At 40.2% G+C, this 20,885-nt stretch overlaps 1 protein-coding gene across 1 annotated transcript in view; it reads left to right on the top strand.

The window, feature by feature from the left end:
* ASXL3 (additional sex combs like transcriptional regulator 3) overlaps positions 1-20,885 on the top strand; it is a gene marked incomplete at its 3' end in the record, with an annotated part of 96,081 nt that overhangs the window by 11,756 nt on the left and 63,440 nt on the right. Inside the window, exons 3-4 of the mRNA XM_008948032.1 lie at positions 19,108-19,216; positions 20,594-20,705. Of these exons, the coding sequence (XP_008946280.1) occupies positions 19,108-19,216; positions 20,594-20,705 (221 nt within the window). The remainder of the gene's footprint in view (positions 1-19,107; positions 19,217-20,593; positions 20,706-20,885) is intronic.

The raw sequence follows: 20,885 nt of genomic DNA, 5'->3' as shown, positions 1-20,885 counted from the left end.
AAAGCTGTGATTATGTGCTTGAGTGTCAATACACCTACAGACACCAATTCACCTTTGTACACTTACACATGCATTTCTATGCATATAAAGTTGTAAAACACAAAATTATGCTCAAATACATCCTTGGCTCAGTTATTCCAGTAGTAAAGACTGTGGGAGAGAGAAGTGTTTCACTGTTGGCCCTCAGTAATTAAAAGAGAGGAAAAATTGACACACCCTCTGGTTTTTTTTCAGTTTTCATTTTATGTCTAATATGAGAAATAAAATGAAATGGAGAACGGGATCTAGTAGCTCTTTTGTTGGAAGGTGATACTAAGTAAGAGAACAAGGAAGAATAGCTGCATCACCCTGTTTAGCATCTCACTGCATCCATAGCTACTGCTGTTATCTTTATCTGTTCCAATAAGCTTGCTTAAGGTTTGTTTATCTCCTGTCAGGAACCTATCAAGATACACTGTTCTGTATCTTTTTTTCCTTGAATAGCTTCACTTGCTTGCTTTTATATTTCATTTGCAAATAAAATAAAACAACTACAGGATCTAGACAATCACTGTTTTCTCTTGCAGAGAAATTTCTAATTTCTTCTGCAGAGAACTGTCCCCCATTACCCATTGTTGCTTCCATTCTTTGTATTATGTTACCAATACACCTGGAGTTTTTGTTTTATAGACTGCTAAATACTTCAGGTAGCCATTATCAAAGACGGAATAATTGTGTCAAAAATAACATATCCTCTGCAGTCATCACAAAGGAAAAAAACCTGAGCTATAAAAGCCAGCAAGGAACTTTTTGAGAAGAAATCTGTAAGCATATGTGACAAGCAGGAAGTTGTTTGGTTTGGTTTCTTAAAAGCTGCTTGCTTTCAGTCAGAGAATCTTTTCTTGGGCAGTGAAAATTGGCCATTTCAAACTGTATATATACTCTTAGCTCTCTTTCCACTTCATCCAAACCAACACCACTAAACCCAACCCAACCATTAGTCTTTCTCTGTTGGTAGTAGTAGCTGAAGGGTATTAATGTGATCAAGTGCATCAAAACATCATTCAGCAAGCTGATGTACTGAGCTCTACAAGCTAAAGCAGGAGTGATACAAGATTAATTCTGCCCAGGCTTACCATCCAGGAGTTCATTACATGATTAGTACCGTCAATTGGTTTAATCTTATATTTACCATAAACCTACTTTAGTTCTTTATTAAAAATATTTAGACACAGTGATCAGGCTGACAGAAAACAATTTCTGGTTAAGAGTAAATTTGGTTTGTAATGCCACGTTATGCTACATTTCTTTGGGAGGGGGACTTTATTAATGGTTTCAGCAGAATCAAGCTGCTTTTCAGATGGAATTATGTGCCTATCAAGAAACATCAGTCTAAAACCTTTAGTTATCACTGCTTTGTTTTGACAAATGATTTGATGCTTACTGTTGTTACAATTTAAAAAAAAATTGTCTGTGACATTTTGAAATCAGATTGACTTTTAGTTAGACGTTAAATAGAAACTTAAATCTCTCAATTCCAGACTTAATGAGCTGTTGTAAGTCAAAAAAGAGTAAGGAGATCTACTAAATAGTATGAATTGCAACAGCTGGATTAAGTTAAAACACCAAAATAAAAGTATCTGTTCAGTCCTTTGTGGGAAGGAAAGAACATTTTGCTGTGCTGTTTTGCCAAGTTAAACTCCCTTATGCACAACAAGTATTACTTAAACATTTCACATCCACCCAAATATTTTAATTTGACCCAACACAATAAATCATATGTTGCTATATTTTAAAAATACAGGCTGTACTGTGTGCCTGTTTTCTATTTTTTTTCAGGCTTTCCTTACAGGTAAGAGCTCTCAACAAAAATCTTTTAGGGACATAATTGACATTTATTAGTCAGCAAAGTTGTAGCAGTTACATTCATTTTAATGTAAAGTGTGACAGTATCATCTTGCTTACATATGTACTTTTTGTGCATGTATTTTTGTAGGAATAAATATCACTAGGAAATGGTAAGTTGCTTTTGCAACTGATCTTTATTTTTGATTGCTCCCAGCTTCCTTGTTACTTATATCAGTTTGATTTTTCTGCCTGTATTGGTTGTTGAGTAAAACATTTCAAGTGCTGAATTACTCTTCTAATGCAAGAATATTGAGAAAAATATTTTTTAAGGGAAGAAAGGTTCCTTTTTATTCATTTGTTCTTTCACATGATACAATAGATTTTAGAAATCTTTTTTCAATTGAGTGTGAACTAAAGATGGAAAAATAGGTCATTCTCATATGTTCTGACTGCCTTTTTTTCTTTTTTGAGTTGGATACAGTATCTTGTATGCTAAAAATAAACATGAAACTTTTGCGTTATTATCTCAGAATTCAACATTTTGTTTCAATATTCTAAAATCCTTAAGTTGGAAGTCGTGCCCTAATTGAAAACTGGGGAGAAGCAGCAAGCTGTGGATATTTCCCTGATTTTTTTTGTGAGTGAGGAGAAATAAGATATGATACATTTCCTTTGTTTTGAATAGATACGAACAAAAATTAAATTTAGTTATTTCAGTTGTTCTTGTTTCATTATTATTATTTTATACTTCTGCTTTAAAAGAAGTATGATTGTTTTATCAGAATAGGATATTACAGGATGAAGAGAGAGGGGAGGGCAAGAGAGAATGAGAGATTAGAGAATGAAAGGAAAGCCAGGCAAAGAAGAATGAGAAAGGGAGAAGAGGAAGAGAGGAGGAGAGAGAGAAGATAGAAGATGGAGAAGCAGAAAGAGAAAGGAGAAAGGAAAGGGAGGTGAAAGAAGAGGAGTAGATGACAAGGTGCTGGCAGTGGGGGGCTGCAGGGTGCTCTCTGTGAGGAGAGGCTGAGGCTGCCCCGGGCTGGGCACAAGTGGCTCCATCTGGCTCCAGCAGACCCACGGCAGGGCACTGCTGAGCCTGGCAGCCAGCGTGGTGTGACTCTCTGGTAACATTTAAGAAAGGACAAAACCAGCTCTCGGGCAGAAAAGGGTAAGAAAGAGAGCAGGAAACAGTGGTGTGAACAGCAAGGCCAGAGGAAAGGAGGGGAGGAGATGCTCCAGGCATCAGAGCAGAGATGCCCCTGCAGCCTGGCAGATGTCCGTGCTGGAGGAGCCCACGGTGGAACGTTTGGGTATTTCCTGAGGGAGCTGTTGTCCATGGAGAGCCCAGGCTGGAGCAGCCACTCCATAGAGGGCCTACACTGGAGCAGGCAGAAGGTGTGAGAGGGAAGCAGAGGCAGAGAGGAACTGTGATAGACTGATTGTAAACCCCCCAATCCCTCAGCACTACTCAGCAAGGGGGAGCTGGAGGAATCAAGTCTGAAGGAGGAAGATTGAGCCTGGAAGCACAGAGGTGTTCGTTGGTTTGTTTGTTTGTTTGTTTGTTTTTTTATCTTTCTCTTACCCAAATCTATTTTAATTTGCAATAAACTAATTTTTCTCAAGTTGAATCTGTGTATCTGTGTTGCTTCTTACAGTAACTGATAAGCAACTTCCCTGTCTTTACTTCCACCCACAAGGTCTTTTATCCCCCTTTCTCTCTGTTTCATGTTGAGGAGAGAGAGTGAAGGGCTGGGTGGGCATTTGGCTGCTAACCAAAGGTAAGCCAGCACAAGAGGCAGAAGGAGAAAGCAAGGGAGAAAAAGAGGGAGGAAGAAAACAGGTAAGAGGAGGGAGAAGAAATGAGAGAAGAAAGAAAGGAGAAGGAAAAGAAAAGGAAGAAGAGGAGTTTAGAAAAACATTAAAGGGAGAAAGAAGAAAGCAGAGAAAAAGAGGAAAGAATAAAAATAAAAGAGAAAAACACAACAGAAAATAGAGGAAATAAATTCAAGGGAAGAAAAAAGAGAAGACAATGAAAAGCAAGAGAAAAGCAGAGTAGAGAGAATACAAGAGGAAGAGAAGAAAGATAAAAAGGAAAGGAGAGAAAAAAGGGAAAGAAAAATTAAAAACAGGAGAGAGAAAAGGATAGAATAAAAAAAAAAAACACAGATGAAGATAAAGACAAAGGAAAAGAGAAAAAAAAATATAAGAAAGAGAAGGAAAATAGAAAGAACAGAAGAAAAGGAGAGTAAGGAAAATGAGAGAGAAGAGACTAAGAAGGAAACAAGTTCAAGCAAGTCCACTGTGGTGGAGGAGTCTGTAACTTTGTTCCTAACAGCAGTCAGTTTTACTAGAAGGGTTTGGATGTGGTACTAGTGAGTGGTAACCAAGACCCTGGAAATTACTTTCCATCAAACAAAAAATGTAAAATCTTTATGTTGAAGTCACTCAGCTTTGATGGTTTCAGCATGGCCATTCAGTGAATAGATAGATTCTTTCCAGGTAAAAATTTCCATAGAAATCATAATAAGCATTAAAAACTTTCCTACTAATTTGGAAAACTGATTACTTAGGTAGATGGATGGTGTGGCTGAAATAGTAAAATATGACAAACTCCAGCAGGCCAGCATATTGCCATGGGTCAATTCTTAAGAATGGGCAAAGCTAATTAAACAATTTCATTAGGATAACTCAAACATAGTAAGATTTTTGGTGGTGAGAGTAAAGACAGAAAAATAAATAGTTTCTATGTTCAGCATCAAAATTTGCTTTAATGTTGCCCTTTGTATCAGTGAGAAATATTATTTCATAATCTCATATTATAGCCTCATAGCTCAGCATTGAGTAACATTCAAGATTTAAAGATTTCTAAAGTGGAAAAAGAAATCCATAATTCTCATAAAATACAAACAATAGTTCTAAACTCTACCCAGTTGTTAGTGAATTTTGCTTATCATTACTTTTTATTTCCTTTAAATGGTTAAATGTTACTCCAATTCAAGCCTTTTCTCTGAAATATGCTTAAAATTTGCAATTTAATTCTAGGTCTTAAGAGGATGTTGTGTTTTGCCTCTTGTGTTTTCGTTACTTGGGGAAGGTGGAAGGAGGTGTCTGTACATAAGCACCTATCCTAATTTTATACATAGTCACAATGGTTTTAATGACAGCGACTGGAAAACAGCATTGCAATCGTGTGAGAGCAGGGACGTGGCAGTAGGCTCAAGTGGAAGAATGTGGGGAGGTGTGGGGCTCCTGCAGGCTCAGCAGTTCTGCTTTCCCTCAGCAGGGGGTACCTCTGCCTCGCCCCTCCCGCCTCTCCCTGCCAGAGGTAGCAGCCCAGGGGGTTACAGCTCAGGCAGCTGCCTCTGGCACGTAGGGAGCATGGCATGTTACTGACAAAAGGGGAAAAATGGGCCTTGCTCTGGGGAGCCTGGAGTGGGACCCAGTGGTGTCAGGCTGAGGCCACCCTTCTCCAGTTACTGTGCACCAGTAATGCAGCTGAGAGATGGATCCCGCTCCCTCCAAGCAGCTCCTCCTGTCCTGGGCTGCCCACCGCCCTGGCTGCTGGCACGGACATTCCCACGGCTGCTTCTTTGGGGAAATAAGATTTAAGGAGAAGGGGGGAAAAAAAAAAGGGGTTTTTTGGAACAGGGAGAACATGTCATGGAGGCAGGAATAAGTGGTCTGCCTTGGAAGGAAGCCACTGAAGCTGCTGCTTTGAGTGGCAGAGCTCATGCTTCTGGGAACTTCTGTGGCTTGCTGCTCTTGGTCAGGGCCAGCCTATGAAGGCATTTGCCTCTGTCACCTCCTACAGACAGCTTTTATTGGCTACTTGCTGGTTGTGGACTACTTATGCATTTTCTCTTTAGCTGACCATTGACCAAGCAGTGTCAAGCAATTGTTTGACAAATGCTTGAGAAGTAGCTGTGTGAGTAAGAGTGCAGCTCCCAGAGCCCAGAAGACAGGGGGAGCTAAGAGACTGAGTGGTTACTACAGCAGCTAGTACAAGAGGGGCATAAGGGAGGGTTAGCTGACCATTGACCAAGCAGTGTCAAGCACTTGTTTGACAAATGCTTGAGAAGTAGCTGTGTGGTCAAGAGTGCAGCTCTCAGAGCCCAGGAGACAGGGGGAGCTAAGAGACCAAGCAGTTACTACAGCAGCTAGTACAACGAGGGGCAAAAGGGAGTGCTGAACAGTAGGTCAGGACTGAGTGGGAATGTGATGAAGACTGTGCAGTGATGGTACTGGATATGGTCACCAGCAGCTGCTCCTGTCACATCAGAAGTCCTGGCCCTGAAAGAACTCCAGTCTTGGGCTGTACTCCCAGGTCTAGGACCCACCCTGGGGAGGGCCGTGGCCTCACCCATGAGAAGTGCACTCTGGTTAAGGTGCCAAGTTCCCAAGTGAAGGAGCTCTGGGAGAAGAGGAGTAGACTGTGTGGTGTGAGAGGTGACAAATGGGAGACCAACAGGATCTTTGCAGAGGCAAGAACCCAAGCTCTGTGGTGTGGAGGCAGCTAGAGATTACATTCAAACGAGCTGTGGATAGAGACTCCTCTAAGATTGGGAAGCTGTAAGTTTATGATCTGGCAATAGAAGGAAGATTCTCTGCCTGCAGAGAAAGGTAGGTGTCACGCCCTAAAAAGAGGTGAGCAAGGTTGCAGGGGAGACATCAGAGTCATCTGAAGCTCAGCTAAATGTGTACATGAAGAAGAAAAGGAGGGTGACAGGTATTTGGGACTAGATCCTGACAGAGACACCCATGTGCCAAACTAATGTACGTGCTATAACTGCAAGTTTATTTCTTATTGGGTATGTGAATCACAGAAGTTGCAGATGGACATATCTGAGAGTTGTCCAGCCCTCAGACTTCACCCTTGCTGTTCATCCATGTGCCCACCATGATACTACTGGAGTGAGGCCAAGTATATAAAAAATGACTGCAGAGCCCCTCAGGGCAAGGGTGGAGGGCACAAATGCCTGGGTGGTGTTTTCCTCAATGCTTCCAGCGAGGTGGAAATGCTCAGGTGGCAGGGGATGTCCCTCAGGTCCAAGTGTAGCTGCACGGCTGGTGTCACAGGCAAAGCCATGGTACCCTCTTGGAGGAAGGACTGCTGACCAGGGACAGGATCCATGAGATGGAGCGTGGCAAGGGTATCTGTGATGACAGTCTCAGTGACCTTTTCTGGAGAGTTTTGAAGTAGCTACTTAATAGGAAGTTTGCTGCAAGCCATAAGAGTTGTGGTAGATGTAAACAAGCCAGAATGTTCCTGGGAGTCAATTTCTTGATGCAGGGGATTGATGAACCAACTAGGGGATGTGCTGTCCTGGACTTGTTGCACATGAACAAGGAGGAATGCATTGAAGGTGTGAAGGTTGATGAGTGCCTTAGTTGATGATCAGATTATGGACAAAGAAGGGGATGTGCTGTCCTGGACTTGTTGCGCATGAACAAGGAAGAACGCGTTGAAGGTGTGAAGGCTGATGAGTGCCGTGGTTGATTATCAGATCATGGACAAAGGAAAGGGCCCAGGAAAGCTGTTTTATCTTCCTTGGCAAATGAGAATGGCCTGTTCCAATGCACAGACAGTCATGCATGTGTGGCAGAAAGCCAGTGTGAATGAGCAAGGGCAAATTATGCCTGACCAGCCTCTTCACCATCTATGATCAGATGGGAGGTTCAGTGCATGTGAGGAGAGCAGGTGGTATTGTTTCAATAGATTTTAGCAAGACCTGTAGCATCACTTCCCATATTCTTCACAGTCAGATTGGTGAGATAGAAGCTCAATCATGGATGATTAGGTGGACGGAAATTTGCCTGGACTGCATGGCCCAGAGTATTCTGAGGAAAGGTGTTAACTCCAGTTGGAGACCAGCTACTAAATGGTGTTGCTCAGGCATTGTTACTGAGGCTGTTACTGCTGAGTGTTGCTGTTAAGCACCTGGATGATGGGACAGAGTGCACATTCAGCAGCTTTGGAGATGATCCTCAACTGGAGGTTGCAGCTGGTGCACTGGAAGACTGGACTGGTGCTCAGAGGGATTGAGACAGCAGAGAATTGTGCTATGGGAACCTCATGGAGTTCCACAAAGGCAAGAGCAAGCTCCCTAATCTGGGACACAGTAGCCCGTGCAGCAATACAGGCTGGGGGCTAACAGGCTAAAATTCAGCTTTGCAGAAAGTTACCTCTGAGTCCTGGTGGTTGACAGGCCAGATGTTAGTCCAGTAATGTGCCCCTACAGCAAAGGCAGCCAAGCCCATACTGAGCTCTGTTACCAGGACTGTGGCTAGCAGATCAAGTCAACTGGTCCTTCCCCTCTGTTCAGCACTTGAGGCCACATCTGGAATACCATGACCAGTTTTGGGCCCCTGACTACATGAAAGATATTACTGTACCAGAGTGGGTTCAGTGGAGGTTCACCAGGATGGCTGGAGGCTAGAGCATATGATGCATGAGGAAAGCCTGAGGGAGCTGGGTTTGTTCACACAGGAGAAGAGAAGGCTCAAGGGGATCCCATGGCAATCCACAGCTCAGGAATGGGAGGGTGTAGAGAAAACAGAGCTAGGCTTTTCTTGGAGGTTGCACAGCACGTGAAGTAAAGAACGAGAGGCAACAGACACAAACTGGAACGTGGAAAATTCTGATTTGGTACTAAGAAAAATATTTTCCCAGTGAGAGCAGCTGAGCGCGGGAAGAGGTTGTCCAGAGAGGCTGTGAAGTCTCCCTTTTGGAGACTGCACAAAACTTGACTGGACAAGGCCGAGATCCAAGTGGCTGCTTTGAGCAGGAGGTTGAGCTAGATGACTTCTGAAGTTTCTTCCAGTGTAAATTAGGCTATGATTACATGAGTGTGTGAACCTTGGTGGAGCTGAATGTTCTCAAAAATAGCTGTAACGCTGGTGAGTGTGTGTGTGTGTGTGTGTGTTTTATTTTGCATTTGACTAACCAGTTACATCTCAATAACACATACAAGATATTCTTAAAGCACTGCAGAGAAAATCGTGGAGTCTGGCCAATTAAAAAGCCAAATTAAACAAGAAAACTTGGGATACGTTTGCAGAGGTCCCTTGTGTAGGATGATTAAATTTTAGAGGCAAAAAGGCATTTGGTGATTACTGACTGTGTCTTGTTCAGCATAGTCACTTTCCACCTTATTATTTTTTTTTGAGGAGTAAGCTTCAGCCAGCTCAAAGCCAAGAATATTTGGAAGAGTGGGATGTCTTTTTTCATTTTATACATTGCACATTTTGTGGCAATGTTTTTCTTGGGTTTAGTGCGTTTTTGATTGTAGCACAGTCATTACTTCATTTTTCTAAACATATGTATTTAAAACCCACAAGGGCTTGTGAAATCTGATACTAAAATAAGACATTGTATATATCAAAACCATGGTTTCTTTAAGAAAGCAATTTTTTAACCTCCACTCCAGAGTTCCTTTCATGTGGCAGGAATTCTTTTTTTTTTTTTTCCCTTTCTTTATGATTTTGTCCTTCATGGTGATCATTGGTATTAAAGTAGAAAATGCTTTTTAATGAAATCAGTTCAAACATTTAAAAGGAACTATTTTATTAAAAGTGAAAAGATAGATATATATATTCTTGAATAGCAAGTAACTTTCAGAGACAACACTATTATCTGACCAGTATAAAGAGATGATTTAATCTTTGCCCATGTCTTTCAAAAACACATCAAAATGCCTTTTTTTTTTTGGTTTCATTGGGTTTTTTTTTTTTTTTTTTTTTTGGTATTATTTGTACTACATCTTACAAAATGGTAAAGATTCAAAGTACAGAGATATGTTTACTATATATCCTATCTTGGAGATTTTTCTTCACAAAGAAGAAAAAGCTGGATTTTCCCCAGGTGTTAGGGAACACAGAAAAGTATAAACATTCCCTATAAAACTTGTATTCTCATTTCCTTTCTGGTCGAGGAATGCTTGTTGCCATATGTGAGTGTCATTTAAAGAGGTGTCGTGGTGTTTCAAGCATACTTTTCAGACATTGAAGATATTTGGGGAGCCCTCCTCAGAGGCATGGCTGACAAAGGGCAAAGGTAATCCCCCAAACTAATGTGTGGGGGTATTTACATTGCAGCAAAGCATGTTTGTGTTCTCTCTGCAGTCTGTAATGTGACACTGGTATGATACGTTTGTGTGCTTATTACTTTTCTTCTCAAATTTACCTGATCTAATGCTAGCACTCTGTTTACAAATGCATCATAAACCTACAGTGAATTTGTATCTTCCTAGGACATTTTTCCTTCCAAAACACTTTTCTTTGAAAAGAAAAAAAATATTTTGAGAGGAAAACCCATGGCAATGACTCTTTAAAATTCTATTCAGGATCACTTTTAAATTTTACATGTGTTTTGGAGCTTTTGTATGTAAAGACTTCCTTGTGAGAGAAAATGGTTTAGAAAAAAAAGGAGAAGCCTCTCTGGCTTGAGGCATACCAAGGTTTATGATGAACTTTTGTTCCCGTGGCTTTTTATTTGATTGTTTTAGATGAGTCGTAATAAAGCTCTGCTTTTACACAGATGAACTCCATTTGTGGTTGGGTTGGTTGGTTTGTTTGTTTGTTTTTTTCTGGAACATTACTATGACTATTGTCACCAGGTTTGACATCATCAAAAGTTTTTCCAAGCTGCCAGCACCAGGAGATACAATACGCTTTGCTCTAGATAGCAAAAGGATTAATTACCAGTGTTATAGGGGACCAGAACTTCATACAGCCTGGCCTCAGAACCCAGAGTGCTCTAGAGGTAGGCTTGGAAATGCCAAACTTGATTGAACTGTCTAGCAGAAGCCATTGTGCAGAGCAGAAGGCAGGTCTGATCAGTTGTCAGTGGTCTTTACCTCTGAGGAAAGAAAAAAAAGAAAGATCAGATGTACCATAGCTAAGAGATGAAAAAATCCCTGAGTCTGTGCCATTGTTTGCAAAAGTGAGACAAACTCTTACCTGCTGGGAGGGAATTAGAATAAAAATTTAGGGGTCGTCATGCATGAGGGCTTTGCTGTACCGAGAAACCAAAAGTGTCATCTCTGATTGTGTGGTGGGTTAGTCACTTGGGACTTGTGGGTGAATGTAACCACTCTGTCAAGCTCTCAGAGAAACAAAACAACCTTTCCTCACCTGCGTCCCCGTGTCTTTCTGTCATGTTCACCCTCAGCCAGCAGCTTCCTTCACTTGCCCACCCTGGTTTTTACATGGTGAGGGTTGGCTGGAGGTTTGTTACCTTCCTGCTTTACTGCGTGTGCTAATGTCATGTAATCACTGCACACAATGGCTGTATGTGGATGTACAAAAGGCCCAGAGGGAGACTGGTTCAGGTAGAAATAGGTCTGAGGGGTAGTGGCATAATCTCCAGTATTTGTTTATTATGTATATCCTTTCACTAAAGGCTTGAATAGTCTGTGTGTGTGTCTCTGGGTGGCTGCTAACCCCTCCAAGGCAAGACTGGTGTTATTTAGTGCTTCTGAGGGGGTCTGCTGAGAGACAGAGGGCACCTGCTGGTTCTGTGAGAGCAGCTTCACTTCCAGCTCCTTCCCTGATCCCAGGTTTGATGAATTCAAAATGTAAAACCAGATTAGGTGAGTTTGTAAATGAGATTTTCTGCCAAGGAATGGAAAAAGTTCCCTTTCATGATGGCTGACTCAAACGTAGAATCTGTGTTGAATTTCTTTCTGGTATTGCTCCGGATCATTTCACAATCGAAGGACAATGGAAAGATTTGGTTTCTTGGTGATGTACCAGACACTTTAGTCAACTGATATTCCAGCTGCTTGTAACTCCTTCACAGTCTGCAAAGGGCAAGGTTGAAGTTCATCACCCTTCTGCTTTAGATCTCTGGGATTCACTACTCTGGTTAACCTCAGTGGGAGCTGATAGGTAGGTTCCGTTAGCTTGTGAGCCAAACACAGGGTATCTGTGACAGATGTGTTACATTTTACCATGTCTGTGCTGGTCCTTGGTTCTTCCATCATACTACTAATAATCTTGCCTTTGTCTTCTAGTTTAGAAAAACAAGAAATCTCCATAAGGGTTGAGTATGAAGTGATGTCAGTAGTATATATAATGGGTCTTTTCCCTATCATCTTCTGGGATGTGTTTGCAGTCTGTGAGACTCCCATCAGATAGCTGTACTAGTCTGGCTTGTAGCCCGATGGCTGTGAGCTTTCTGGCTCACTTGCTCTGCTCAGGGATATTCAAAGCCTGGAAATTGGGTGGCACATATGAACCATAAGTAGGAACAGAGATGTAAACGTTTTCTTTAGGGTGCTGCCCAAGTGAGAGCAATGCTGATGTTCATTTTAGCTAACATGGATAAAATGGATTTAAAATAAACTTTAAAAACTATATACTTATTTTAAGAATTTCTGAAATCCTTTAAAATACATTAAAAGATCCAGTTGGGAGATCTTATATTAGAAGTAAATCATAAGTATAGTTTATTTGAACTGTATAAATAGTATTCTACCTGTCTGCACTTCAGTTCCTATAAAAGGTTAGGCTGTTTAAGCCTTAAGACTTTATTTGTTATGATTTTATTATTTAAGTGGTTTAGACTTCAGAACATAAATAGTTTTGACAGTCACACCAACTGAAGGTATCAAGAGTATTTTCTGCAGTTCTCATTAATGCACCTTTTAAAATTAAGGAGCCAAATGGAAGTTGAAGAAGTAAAATGCTTTTGCAATTTATGAATAAAAACTTTGTGTGAGAGGCTGAGATCTACCAGCTCTACAGTTTCACTAGTCTTTATGTAAAAAGTAACAGATGGTTCCCTAGCCACCTACTACACACATACTAAAAGATAATGTTTTTATTGTTCAAGAAATTATCTTGGATATGTAATATTTTGAAAAGGTTGTGGTTTTTTTTCCATTTTTATCCAGCACATCTAATGTATCTTCATTCAGCATTTGAAAGTCACTCTTAATCCAATTCCAATTTCTTTCCAAAAATAACAGAAATAAGTACACTTGTAATGATTTAGTAAATAAGATGTCATTGCTATTTTAACATCAGAAAATGTGACTTAGATTAATCTTTATAAGTTAAGTTAGATAATTGCTGAATGTGTTTATAATCTCCCGATTAGCAAAAAGTAATGCTGCATTAAAGCTCTATTTATTTGTTGACTGGGGTATTTTAATCTTTTCAAGCAAGGAATGAATTAACTTTGCTATAGGAAAGTAAATGGAAAAATTTCAAAAGCAAGATTTAAATTGATTGTTCAAATCAAATTTTCAGTTTGATAGTTTAAATTAGTTTGGTTTACCATGTTTAGTCCATGAGTTTGCTGTCTGTTGAGAGCAAAATGACTCTGAATGAAGTTTTCCCTGGAAGACATAGTGTGCATTTAACATAGGGGAAGAAAGCAAACACACTGCTTGTGTCTTTCTGTGTGTATTGGTTTGTGTGGCCAGGTTTGGGTATTGGCAGGGGGCTAAAGGGGTGAGAAGCTGCTAGAAGCTGTGTCCAGTAGAGCCCGTGCCAGCCAGCGCCAGCACAGACCCACCACTATCCAAGGCTGAGACATCAGTGACAGTGGTAGCACCTCTGTGATAACGTGTTTAAGAAGGTGGAAAAGTTACTGTACAAAAGCAATTACAGCTGGAGAAAAGAGTGAGAGTATGCAAGAGAAACAGCTCTGCAGACACCAAGGGCAGTGAAGGAGGAGAAGGAGGAGGTGCTGCAGGTGCCAGAGCAGAGATTCCCCTGCAGCCTGTGGTGAAGACCATGGTGAGGCAGGCTGTCCTCCTGCAGCCCATGAAGGTCCATGACAGCAGATATCCACCTGTAGCCCATGGAGGACCCAATGCTGGAGAAGCTGCACGCACACAAACGAGGCTATGGCCCCATGGGAAGCCCACCCTGGAGCAGGTTTGCTGGCAGGGCTTGGGCCCCCATGGGGGAACCCCAGTGGAGCAGCTGATGAAGCCCTGCAGCCTGTGGGAAGGACTCACACTGGAGAAGGCAGTGGAGGACTCTCCTTTGGGAGGGATGCCACGCTGGAACAGAGGAAGTGTGAAGAGTCTTCCCCCTGAGGAGAAGGGAGTGTCAGAGACAGCATGTGATGAACTGACCACAACCCCTGTTCTCCATCCCCTTGCATTGCTGTAGGGAGGGAGGTAGAGAATTCAGGAGTAAAGTTGAGCCTGAGAAGAAAGGAGGGGTGGAGGGAAGATGTTTCAAGATTTCTTTTTATTTCTCATACCCTACTCTGATTTGATTTGTAATAAATTTCCCCAAGTTGAGTCTGGTTTGTCTGTGACAGTAGTTGGTGAGTGATCTCTCCCTGTCCTTATCTGGTTGACCCTTGTCCAGCCAGGGTCAACCCACCGTACTGTGTAGGGATCTACAGAATAACCAGAGAAGAGAGTGTAGACTTCATCATCATGTGATTTGATTTGCTTAGCCTAACTTGAAGGTTTTTCTGGGGAAAGGTTTGTGGGTGGTTGGCAGCCAGTCTCGCACTCGTCAGCCATTACTGCGCTCGCTGCTCGCGCCGTGCCAAGGGAAGGATCCTGGGCCTGTCCCGTCGGAGTGCAGGAAAATGGTCCAGTGCTGGGTGCAGGCTCAAGAGGTTATTCAATACTAATACCACATACTGGAACAGGTTCCAGTGCAGGTACCAGCCAGGACTGGGGTGTATTTGACGTTCTGATGAAGGTCATTTTACAAACTCCCGTGCTCTGCCCTGGTGTTGGTTAAAACCTCAATGGCTACATTCACACTTCTAGACTACCTGTGAACTTCTTCTTCCTCCAGTGGCCATGAAAAACATTTATCTCTTTAATTAATATAATTTATTGACTTTAACAGCCTTTTACTTTTTTTCTGAAAAATTACAGTTATGCTTCTTACTTTTTTGTTTTCCACACCACACAAATGTGTTCTCTACAGCCTTCCCTCCTGAGGTTTCTTTTCTTTGTCTGTTAGCATTCTTGCATACTCTGAAACTAGTGTAACTTAAATGTGTTATAAATATACCTTATTCCAGGTGACTTCTAGTCAGGTCTAGAAATTAGGTCTGAAATCTTTCAGTTTTACTTTGTCTCCAGCAGTCAGTAGAAATTGTTGCTGCCTTGTGACTGTTCACAGATCTCTATGAAGTGAGCAGCTGACTTCAAGCAAATAAATGCAGATCACATTTACAGTAGCTGTGCTCCCTTACAGCAGTCGTCGTTCGATTTGGGAACATACCAGGAACCCTTTTGGGAGCATATCAGGAACCTCCCAGTAAGCTCTGGGAGGGAGCTGTGCCCTTTGCAGGGGTGGCAAGTGGCCGAACTGCTGCAGAAGCCCAAGAGCCTTGTCTGTGTAGTGTCAGGGAACTTCCACTGCCTGTCACACTAGAGTGTCTGGACAGGTTGGCTTTAAGTCATTTTCTTTTCCATATTTAAAACTTTTTGCCAAGATCATAATTTTTTTCTCTTGGCAAGCAGTCACACGAAGACCATCAGAACGGAAAGTGTAACCACCATGGATGCCTTCAGGGGTTTTTTGACAAAACTGTGCACTTAAAAAGTGTACAGGATAAAAATACTTAGTGTTTTGACTGGTGTTTTTACAGATTTTTGTAGGGTTTGAAGGAGAGTGGAAGGAGTGAAAGTAACTAAGTCTCTACTTCCCAGTGTGTTTTGTAGAGCTTTGTAGAGACCATGTAGCCCAGCTTTTCTGTTTAGACAGCACTGGCTGCATGACCAGTAGAGGGAGCCCAGAATCACAAAATACTGGAGATTTTTTTGACTGGGGAAGTTGGGGTGAGAACCTTTCTTTGGTAGTGTACATGAATTTTGTAATATTTGGAAGGCTGTGCTGAATGCTATCAACTTATGGTGATTCTGGGAAAGAGCATTTATGAAACGCTGAAATGTGTCCTGTCTTTTAAATGATTAAATTATATTAACAACTTTTATATTGGAAGGCTAATTAGTATTTTTTTTTCTCTTTCCTATGCTGCTGGTTGTTGTAACTTCATATCACCTTACAGAAAGTAAGTAACTTTTCATTTTTTTAATCTATTTGAAAGTGTGTGGGTGTGGACATACTGCTTGCATGTGCATACAGACATATATAAAATAAACAGAAGAGCAGAAAATGACCAATCTCAAAGACCTAATGCTATAGAGGGTGACTCCCATCTATGGATGGCTTTCAGAATACCACAGTGGTTTAAAGGAGTCTCACCCGAAAGGTGATAATTAGTATGGAAGCTCTGCATCTGGAGGCCGTAAATGGCAAATGTGTCCCTCCCATGTAGATTATGGCAACAAAGCTTGCAATGTATTGGTTTAAAATGTTATGCCTCTAAAAATTCACAAATACCAAGTTAGAAAATGGAATATTATTGTATCCAACTTGATTTAACTGAATTAAAGTTGAACTGCTTTGGAGCACTTCAATAACTTAGGTCAAACTGTGCCATTTTTGACATTCAGAGGTACTCAGCCTTATATTTGGCAGTCCTTTGCTGCTGTATTAATACATGCCAGCAGGTCTGAGCAGAGCAAATATGTCCTCAGGCTGTAGGAAAATTTAGAGAGCATGCAATAAGTAGTACAGATCCCTCGGAAACTGCTCTGTGATTCAGACTTCAGTGTGTATCATGGAGTCTTTGGTTGCTGGCTTTCCTAACCACAGTCCCGTGTGGTTGATAGCAGGCATTGCAAATGTTTCTAGCATCCCTTGTGAGGAACGTTTGGGAATTTTAATAGTGTTTTGAGGCTGCCTGTGCTGCCTGAAGAATAAGCAAGTCATTGGTTAACATGGGTCAAAACAGCAGTGACAAAGGACCTCGTGGAATTTCAGTGTGAGCTGCTCGCTCAAAGTAAATCCCACTGCACAGTGTCCAGGTTATTATTTCATTTGCAGCTTAAGTACATGTGGTTTGTTTTGTGCTCGTTATAGACGTGCGCAGGTCCAATTCTCAGGAAGGGTGGAAATGGCTCTTTGGTTGTGTGCCAAATTATTTAGGAATTGCAGATATCTGTACGAAACAAGCATAACAGTAGTTAAAGTACTTCTTGGCTCACTAGCTGATATGAATTTCTTTGTAAGTCTGTGAGTAGTTTCTATTGTCCATTTGCCAGTTGGCTAGACTTTGAAGATTAAGATATCTGCTGTGAGCACAGTAGTGGTCAGAAGATATTGCCAAATCCTCTATTTTGGGTTCATTCATCTTGTATCATTTTAATTGGTTAATGATATCTAAAAATAAGTGTAGAGTCCAGAATATCTGCGTCGGAATAGGAGAAGGATACAAATTGTGAATACATGCACACAGAGTCTTGGTTCTCGTTGATATATTGAGTTTGTCTCCCATTGCAGAGTCAGCAAGTTCTTTCTATCTTGCAGAGAATGTCTTAATCTGTGATAATGTTTCACTAAAAAGATCCAAGACTGCAAGAGTTGAAATTGCTTCACGTTATGTATGTTAACATATGGAAGAAATTACACAGCTAGAACTGCTCTATTAAACGCTTTGTGTCTTTGCTTGTCAAACATTAATACAATGAGGAAAATGTGTAAAGAGAAATATCTTTCTCATTCCAAAACTGGTTTAAGTAATTGTTAAACTCAAGGAAATCTCTTAATGTTTTCTGTGCTACTGCTAGCAGTATCGTTACATTTCTGCCATGTTTAGTTTTGTATTCTGTTACAGTATTGTATCAAAACCAGATGTGGAATTAGTTATTTGCAGGGGAAAAGAAGAAACACAAAAGCTCATCAGAATTCTCATATTGGTCGACTGTATTTGGAATACTCATAAAATAGCTATCTGCTAAATATGTGGTGTGTTAATCACAACCAGCATTTTTACCTGTAATTTTTGATTTTTCACAGAGTAATGTGATACATTAGGTGACTAATAGTAAATAAATTATATTGGACAGGGCTTCCTGTCCTGAGGACACATTATAGTTTAATTTTTACTGGAAGAGCAATTACCACACTATCCATCTTGCCATTAAATTAATACATATACAGTAAGGATGAATTTTGTTGTAAAGGAGCCATGGAAATAGCAGAAAGCATCAACATATGGGAGATGACAATTTCAGTCCACATTTATTTATTAAAAAAAATCAGTCATGCAATTATCAACAGAGTTTGGATGCTGTGTTACGATTTTGCATAATAAAGAACAGCAGTTTCTGATGGACTTTTAAAGCCCTGTTCCTGGTTTATAGTTGAGTCTATAATTAATCCTGAAATACTTAGCAACACACTTAATTTAATGCACAGGCATTGTTCCACTTAACCAAGTGGAATATATTTACGTGGCTAAAGATAAGCGTGCGTGCAGGCTGGGGACCCCAGGGAAGAAGCACAGTTTCAGATCCAGTCCCCGAGTACACCGTGTACATTAGCCAGTAAATGGGGACAAAGATGTGATAGTACAGCTGTAAATCTTGTACATTCATTTTTTAAATTAAAATGAAATAAAAATAATTCATGGCTACCTTCTTCCTCACCGTTTGAGATCAACTTTTCAGAATACTGCAAGTGTAGCCAGGGTAGAAATACGTGTTTGCTTTTTCTGATGTGAATGTGTATACATTACAAAGACATCTGTGCAAAAGTACTCTTTTTTTTTTTGTTCCTAATGCGTTGTGTTTCTTTTTAAATAGTCCCTTAACATGCGTTCCACAGTGGTATTACAATTACTGCCTGGAGTAGGTCAATCTCTTAATCTCTAAAACAACCCTAATTGGAAAAGATAGGGTACAAATGTGCTCGTATTTATGTCTAGTAATGCATGCTGACCGTGTTAAGCCAGAAGAAGGCTTAACTATGTATCACTTTTAATTTTAAATGTGTTCTTCCTGGGCTTTTTATTATTCTTTTGTTGCCTTTCATCCTATGGGATGCAGCTGCCCTTGAACTTGGTGCTGTTTTGATCGTTCATGTGCAGCAGCCACGTTGTCTGTAACATTTTAAAAATGAGGCTTCGTGGTGTTATTTACTAAGTAATTTCACATAAATATTTGGGCTTTGGTTCTCTTCGAATGTGGAGCTGCTTGCTGTATGAAGAAAAGCATAATTATAATTCACAGACTTTTTGCCTCGAGCCTAGGGGACAGATGCATATGATTAAGTTTGAAACTGGCCTGTTATTGTAATGTAGATGTTTTCAGGGTTGAGAGAATTAAAAAAAAAGGGAAAAGAAAAAAAAAAAAGGCAGGCAAGCATGAGTTTTTAAAAAAATAGACTGAGGGAATAGTTTTACAAGAGGCACTCAATCTTGGACTGCACAATTTTATTTTTCAGTGGAACCTCTCCATTAGCTTGCCTGAATGCAATGCTTCATACTAACACTCGTGTAGGTGATGGAACATTCTTCAAGATCCCTGGGAAGTCGGGACTCTACGCTCTCAAAGTAAGTTTAAATTTTGTATATGGAAAGTACATAGCACTATTAATCCGTTTTATGAATGTCTCAATAGATATCAAGGTAAACAGATTAGATTCTTTGGAGAGGAAATGACCTGATAGTCTTTCTAACTGCTTTCAGATGTCTTTTAAAAGGATTTATAGTGAAAGTAAACATTGAATGTTTCATCCTAGAAAGCATATACATGTTCTCGAATTTGGCATATGGTATAAAAACCACGTAGCATAGCTGAAATGCTGCTTTTTCAGAGTTGCTCACAGAAAGGCCTTTGTATAATGAGCAGTGAGCTCAAGAGGATCACTGACTTTCTCATTAAGTAATTTTTATTACTGTTTGATTTTTGAATAGTGCAAGATTATTTGCAAGTCTAATATAAATCAGCTTTTCATTTACGACTTGGTTTGGTTTTTGTTGTTTTGCTGGTTTTTTTTAAGAATAAATACAACTATAGTGATAGAATTTTGCCTTTATGCTGTTTCTATTCTTTTCCCTCTTTATTTTTCCTTTTGAGTATCTATATGGTGGTTTCTGTGTGTGGAAATTTTCTCTTGCTGTACATGATCAAACTTAGAGGGAGTTCACGATAAGAGTGGAGGAATGTGAGGCAAAGGTGAGAAACAGGAGAATGAAAATATATTTTTGGCAGTCTAAATGTAGTCAATTAAAATTTTGGACTGAGGAGAAGGATCTTTTGTAATTTGTGACAGACTTATTTGATGTAAGGCTTTAAAAAATAGAAAACTACATAGGTTTGCCTGCTCCTGATAACCAAAAATTCTGTATCTGAGATTGAATTAATAGCGTTCAGAAGCTCTGTTTCCTAATTTACTGAAACAAATGCTGTTGTTTTTCTTTAAATCGGGAGATATTCTTGGCACAAATCCAGGTATTCACAATCACTCCTATGCTTGTGAGCTCCAGGTTGCTTCAGCTATTTGAATTCAGGAAACAGGCAAAGGCAGAAAAGAAACATTAAAGGATTTGTGTTTTGATTCAACATTGCAGACACTCGACTGGGAAACCAGGTTTTTTAACAGCCAAACAAGTCTGTTTCTGTTACAAATAAAAAAAAAGAAAGAAAAGGAAAAAGTGGAAGATCTTGCATTTTATTTGACATTTTTTTACAAAGAGTGTATTATGGCTTTACAATATAACTTTTTTGCTTTTGCTTTGCAAATTCCTTCATGAAGGTCTGTTTTGATGTCTTTCTGTGAAGGAACTCACCAGCATATTTTATTTTATTCTGTTTTTTGAAATGTAAGCATGAGAGTACACTGCAGTAATCTATTTTCGGAGATGCAGTAGGATCATGATTGATTTTTTCTTGTTAATTTTGGTTTTCTTTTTCTTTTTTCACTGTAGAAAGAAGAATCAACATGCCCTACTGATGGAACATTGGATTTAGGATGTGAATCTGAGTTAGATGGCACTGAAATGGCTGAGACAAACAATAATAATGGAGAAGAAAATGGTGGTACGTGTTTTTATTTCAATTTAGAGGGCATATTTTGGGAAAAGAAAAAGTATTGCTTACTTAAGATATTCATGGTGTGATTTCTAAGCAGTTTAAGTAATGTTCTGTACTCAGTGGAACAACTGATAAGTGACTCTCTTTTTTGGCCTCGTAAAGAAATCAGGGACACCAAATGTCTTC

The sequence above is a fragment of the Merops nubicus genome, unplaced genomic scaffold, assembly GCF_000691845.1.
Source record: "Merops nubicus isolate BGI_N331 unplaced genomic scaffold, ASM69184v1 scaffold4469, whole genome shotgun sequence".
Taxonomy (NCBI): domain Eukaryota; kingdom Metazoa; phylum Chordata; class Aves; order Coraciiformes; family Meropidae; genus Merops; species Merops nubicus.
This window is presented reverse-complemented; position numbering and strand designations above follow the sequence as displayed.